Source organism: Terrapene carolina, unplaced genomic scaffold (assembly GCF_002925995.2).
Source record: "Terrapene carolina triunguis isolate 2854851 unplaced genomic scaffold, T_m_triunguis-2.0 Scaffold42, whole genome shotgun sequence".
Classification (NCBI taxonomy): Eukaryota; Metazoa; Chordata; order Testudines; family Emydidae; genus Terrapene; species Terrapene triunguis.
Genome location: NW_020664393.1, coordinates 28,938,709 through 28,944,708, shown reverse-complemented (window position 1 = coordinate 28,944,708; position 6,000 = coordinate 28,938,709). Strand labels below are relative to the sequence as shown.

The following is a 6,000-nucleotide window of genomic DNA, read 5'->3' as shown; positions in this document are numbered from 1 at the left end:
ATAATCCCTCTCCCTCTGTATTTTATTTTCTGCTTAAGTATCTTGAAGAATAACATATTAGGAAAATGACAGAAAAGGAGATTCTATTTCTTATTGGTCTTTTTATTTATTTTTTTCCATCTTCATTTATGAATTGTTTAACATTATGAAAATATTTATTTACTAAAGAAGCATTTAAGATATAGCTTATGGCCACGATTTTCAAAAGGGACCAATGATTTGGTGAGTGCCTCAATATTTGGAAGCCCTGCTTTTGAGACACCTTAAAGGGGCCGGATATTCAGGGGCTGGGTGCTCAGCAGGTCCTAAAAAATCAGAAGTCACTCAGATGTCTCCGGGGCCGGCTCTAGGTTTTTTGCAGCCCCGAGAAAAAAAAACCCTCTGAGAGCGCAAATGCCGAAGCAAAAAAAACCCTCCCTGGAATTGTGCCACCCCAAGCATGTGCTTGGTTTGCTGGTGCCTAGAGCCGGTCCTGGGTGTCTCAACTGAGCATGCGGAGATCTAGCTACCAAAATCAGTAGTGATTGCTGAAAATCTTGGCTGTTCACATCCACAATTATTAGCTTAGGCTTAAATATAGTTCACACGTAAAGAAAGAACCATAAGGGTCATGAGCTAGAGCTTGGAGGTGTCCATGACTGGCTAGTTGGGGGGTGAAAAAATAGTATTTCACAGTCACATATTATAAGCAAAAGTGTGAGCTAAAATATGCTTGTAAAAACAACGTTAAAGCAAATCCACTGCAGATTGCCAGGATGAGGAAGATGGCCCACCATTTCTCTCTGTACACATGCCCAAAGAAATAGACAGGTCCAAAGTCTGATCTCAGGTACACACTGGTGTGAATTCAGAGTAACAACATAAAATAAGAGTGTGACTGAGAGCAGAATGTGGGTCACAGCTCATACGTGCGATAATGCCTTTCCTCATTACAGTGCAAATAATATCTGCTGAGGGGTCTTATCCCCAAATGAATGTTCCAAATTTGACTTCAATGGGCTTTCACCCCAAGTTTTTTAACCATCTGCTCAGGTGTAATTTGGAACAATGAACAGTTGTTCAACAGTTGTAGTGCTACTCTTATCCAACACACGACAAAACAAAAGCAGTGGAATGAAAACCTATAATTCAAACAATGCAGGAAAAGAAGTTCAAGGATAAGTCAAATAAGATGCTTCTCTTATTTTCAAATGCTCATGTTGTATTCACCATTGAATCCATGTTTCTGCATTTACTGCTCTTAAGTGAATGTTGGCTAACAGGTTTCCAACTGAGAAGAAATCTCTAAAACAGAATTTTTTCATGTTTCACACTGATTTGTATATCGCATAAAGAGATGACTGTTCATCTTTAAATTAGTTTCGCAAAGGGAAAAGCTCCTTTTCTTTACCTGTAATGAACAGACAATTTGGCACTTTAGACTTTGTATTTGCCTGATGGCTGCAAAAATCCAGTTTTTCACCTCGGGGTTGGATACTTGAAATATGAGTGTTCTCCACTGATCATCAGTATACTGCAGGTTCATATAGTCTAGTAGGAAGTCCAAACCAAAATGCCATTAAAAATTGGTCATCCAATTTATATCCAAAGAAACACCTGGGGCTTCTACTCTCTTCCAGGTGGTGTAGAACTGTGGCCATTTTAGCTCTGATTTTGTTTTTCAGCCACATCACAGTCAGGATCTCAATGTCTTATTTTTCTTCACTAGAGCAGAGGAGAGTTTTGGGGAATGTGTAGTTCCTTGCACATTTTTTTTTTTTTTTTTGCAGTGGTAAAATTTATATTGGACTTTGCTGTCTGGAATTAATGTTCCTGGGCTCCCCGCTGACTCATGTCAAGCTGTAACTTATTTATGTATTTATTTTCTCCAGAAGGGCCTGCCTGGGCTCCAATGGCAGCTCTGTGTGGTGCAGATGGTGGTGTCTGCCATGCACGTGGCAAAAATCAATCAGTATTCCTTTATGTTCCTCTCCTTTAAGTGTCTTAGCTTCACAGTCACTTCAGCTTCCCTTCAGCTTTCCTTCAGAAATCATTATTACTGCAAATACGCAACTGAAAAATAGGGGAAAAACAGGCTTTCAGTTGAAGTGCTATAGTTTTGCATCCTTGCCACTGAGCCCCTTTTGCCTTTATTTATTTGGTTTGCATACCAGTAGTTACACACTACAGTCACAATGTGTACAATTTTAGCCATTGTAAGTAGACAGCATTACCAGGGCTCTTGCAGTTTCTCCTATACTTGGTATCAGGAATGCAACAAAGAATCTGCTCTCTGTGTGTGAGTGTTTGTGGGTGGAGGGGGAAGGAATTATTTTCTTCACTAAGGTCACACCCTAAACATTCCACTCTAATCTCAGATCAGTGGAAGCCCATGGCTGCCTACCTGTACACACATGCACAGTCACTGCCAAAATACAGAGAGAGAGAGAGAGATGTAGATGAGCTTAGAAGTGTGTCTTTAATCCATCCCCTTGTTTAAAATTGCTAAACTAAATAAACTGTGCAATTGGCACATTAAGTTCATGAGTTTCTCAGGAACTAAGGATTGTTTATATTTGCTTTATATGCTGTCTTTCTAGTTTCTATAACTGAATGGCTTAGTTTCACAAATACTTCCCCAGAAGTTGAAGCTTAAAACCACAATGACATCCAGTCCATCCTGAAGGTCATTTCCCTGAGGCTACATTTCTTAAATATTATTTAATTTCTTCCTTCTCGCTGTGCCATATTAGTAAACACTCATTTAAATGCAGCCCAAACATTTCATATCACTGCCCCCAAATTTTAGAGGTGCTGGTAAGTGTCTTTTTTCTTAAAAAGTGAGTTTCAGAAAGAGAAGATCTTTCTCAGCCTTTGTTGTGGAGATGGAAGAAGCCCTGTGCTGATCTTGTCTGAAAAATAATGATTACCAGGAAAATCCTTCTTTCAGATTCATAGAATTGATCCTCACTCATTTTGACTGTTTCCCTCATATTTTTTACTGGGATTTCCATGCATTTAAGGAATAACTTGCAGATCTGAGAATAGAATTAAATCATAAAAATGTATTAACTAGACATAAATATAGTTCTTATTTAATGCTTAAATCTTCTGTGTCTTCAGATAATCAAATAATAGCATCTAGATTAAGATCAGTCTTAATAAAGGACATTACTGAATGGGCATTATTGCGCACTGCAGCTGGCAGGAATTGAATATATTTAATAAAGAACTAATTTTAATTCTGTGCTTTAGATAAGATATTTTGGCTATGGGCCTTTTCATTTGGTGGATAAATGGGAATACCTTCATGGAAGATTTGGGCATCTTTTTAAGCTTTCCCCAGGGATACATTTAATCCCTGAATCTGCAAGCAAGATTTTATACAATTATATTATTTTATACAAGACAGACACATAGTTCAGTCAATTTTCTAAATTCCAATCAATCATTTTCTGCAAGTCGTAGGTAATGCTTTATAGAAAACTATCATGCAGAACACATTTTTTTATACTTTACCTTTTGCAACTCAAGGGTTACACCAAACATAAGAACTTGATGTCTTTGACTGTCCTTTGAACATTTCTCAGTTCATTAGATCTCCTGCTAAACTCCCAATAGATTACAGGCCCTAATTCTAGTCTATCTCTGCTACTTCACTTGTTTGGATTCCATATACCCAACCTGGCAGTTTACATAGCTGTGTTGTATATTTTGCATTTTAGGGCACTAAAAATTCAATGGGAAAAAAGCTTAATTGTTAAAAGCTAAGCCCTTACAAATATAATTTCACTATATTGTTCCCACTAGAGTGCAAGGATTGTCCAGTGGTGAGAGGGTGCTAGTCTGGAGACTTGGGCTCAATTCCCTGCTCTGCCACAAACTTCCTGTGTCACCTTGGGCATCTTTCCATTAACTTCCATTGGCATTGAACCAGATGCTACACTCATGGGCACCTAAAATATGTAGATAGAGCACAATGAGCGTGTGGCTAAGGGTGGAACAGGAGCCACCACCAGCCATGCTCTGCCTGCCACATAGTGAGTACTTTTGAGGCATCCGGCAATTTTCTCACCCCCATTATTCCTCTGCTTCAATCTCCAGTGGCCTCTCTAGCTGCTCACCCATCCACTAGTCTCATGGGGACCAATGAGGTACAGGGGATGGTGCAGCAATTGGAGCTCGGAGCCTCATTTTGGTTTTTTCACCACCTGTGCTACAGGCTGAGTGATATTGACAATTACATTAAAACCCTACAGGGTGGGAGCCAACTAAATCCAGAAACTCCACTCCCCCACCCCCAATCAACCAATGTCACAGCCTCAGGGACCTGTTTTAACACTAGTAAAATTCCAAAATAATTTGTGGTCACTGTAACATCAGGAGGAGTTAATAAAGAAAATGTAATGGTCTCTGTGTGTTTGTTACATCTCATTCTTGTAACTTACAAGTCTGTATCCTCATGGCCCCATTCAAGAAATGATCATACAAAGTAAATTTTCAGTAGTTTTATTGAAAAATGCCTCCTTTGTTTCAGAAATAAATAATATAAGGCAGTGAAATTCACAATTTGCAGTTAAAATATAAAAGCAGCAATTCTATATCCATAGTCTTGCAAACAATTTCCAACTGCTTTTGATAACTAAGAAACATTATATTCTGAAAAAAAATCCATACTAAATATACAACACAAACATGCAATTCCATCTCTGCAGGATTGACTGCAATTTGGCATAAATGTTAATGAGTCTACAAGGAGATTTAAAGCATTATAAAACGATATCCAGTTGATACAATGATTTCAGCTACATTACTTAAGATTTGTGGTTGTTAAAGGAGATGTATAAGAGCAATATATGCCCTGCAAGGTATAACTAAGGATAGAAAAAATTGGCAATGATGTAGAAGGAGTTGGTTTGCTTTTTACTAGACAATGCAGACTTGTGATGTGACTTAACTGCAAACAGGCAATAAAAGGAGGAAAACTGTAGAGCTAAAGCAGACAGCCCTTCGAAAATTTGCAGCAGCTCTGGTTTTTGGTGTTTTGTGTTTTTTTTTTAAATTTATTTGTTTAAAGAAAATGCAGCATTGTGATAACTGAATGCACACATTAAGTTCTAAGCAGCCACTTTAAGCAAAAGTATTTTACAAGCATTTCAAGAGCAAGAATGAAATCTATAGTTACATACATTGCTATTCGCACATAAGCATGATACTCCTACAAGATGTGAGTGCATTTCTGATTTGAGAAGGTAGCATTGGAGAATATAGGATACACCCATTCTGTATGTATCTGCATATGTGAGCATAGCACAAACAAAAACAAACAACCAAAAACACAAAACAAGACAGATCTTTTATGGTTTTGTTTTTGCTTTTCTCGGTAATGATCTTTTCCAGCACATTTGTTCAGGGTAATCCTGGTGAATGCATTTCAACTTCATAGTCCTCATATTCATCCTCTCTCCTTTCTGACTCCATTGGTACTATGTAGGGCTCACTTTCAGGTTGATAGGGTCCACTTTCAGGTACGTATGACTCTGGTTGAAAATAGTTGTCTGATTGAACATTATAGTTATCGCATGTCTTTGAATCCACAAATATAATGAAAGTTAGTTTGGCTACATAATGTTAGTTCAAGCTTAATTTCATATAATAAATGTCTAAATTAATAATTCACTGATTTTTTTTCAGTTTCGTTCATGGAATTTTTTTGGGGGGTGGGAGCAGGAGAGGCAGTAAAATGATAAGAAAAATGAGATTTGGTTTTGAAAGGCCTTCTAGGATCCAGCTCTTTATAACACAAGAAACATTGCAGAAACAGTCTTAAGGTGTTATGCAAGGGCCCAATAAATTGTTAAAAAATAAAAATAGTCTTTTACATCTATTTCAATCAATCTAAAAAAATACTTGGATTTGATTTAAAAATGAATTAATTAATAGAGTAAATGGATTACGTAAAAAGAAAATGTTTGACTGGCTTCTAGTAATGTTCTCTGAGGGTGGGAAATAAATGTACAC

General features: G+C 37.5%; 1 protein-coding gene across 1 annotated transcript in view; it reads right to left on the bottom strand.

Moving 5' to 3' along the window:
* Positions 1 to 4,472: 4,472 nt before the first annotated feature.
* Positions 4,473 to 6,000, bottom strand: part of COL12A1 (collagen type XII alpha 1 chain) — a 132,418-nt gene continuing 130,890 nt past the window's right edge. Inside the window, 2 exon segments of the mRNA XM_026654613.2 lie at positions 4,473 to 5,399; positions 5,401 to 5,519. Of these exon segments, the coding sequence (XP_026510398.1) occupies positions 5,337 to 5,399; positions 5,401 to 5,519 (182 nt within the window). The 3' untranslated portion in view covers positions 4,473 to 5,336.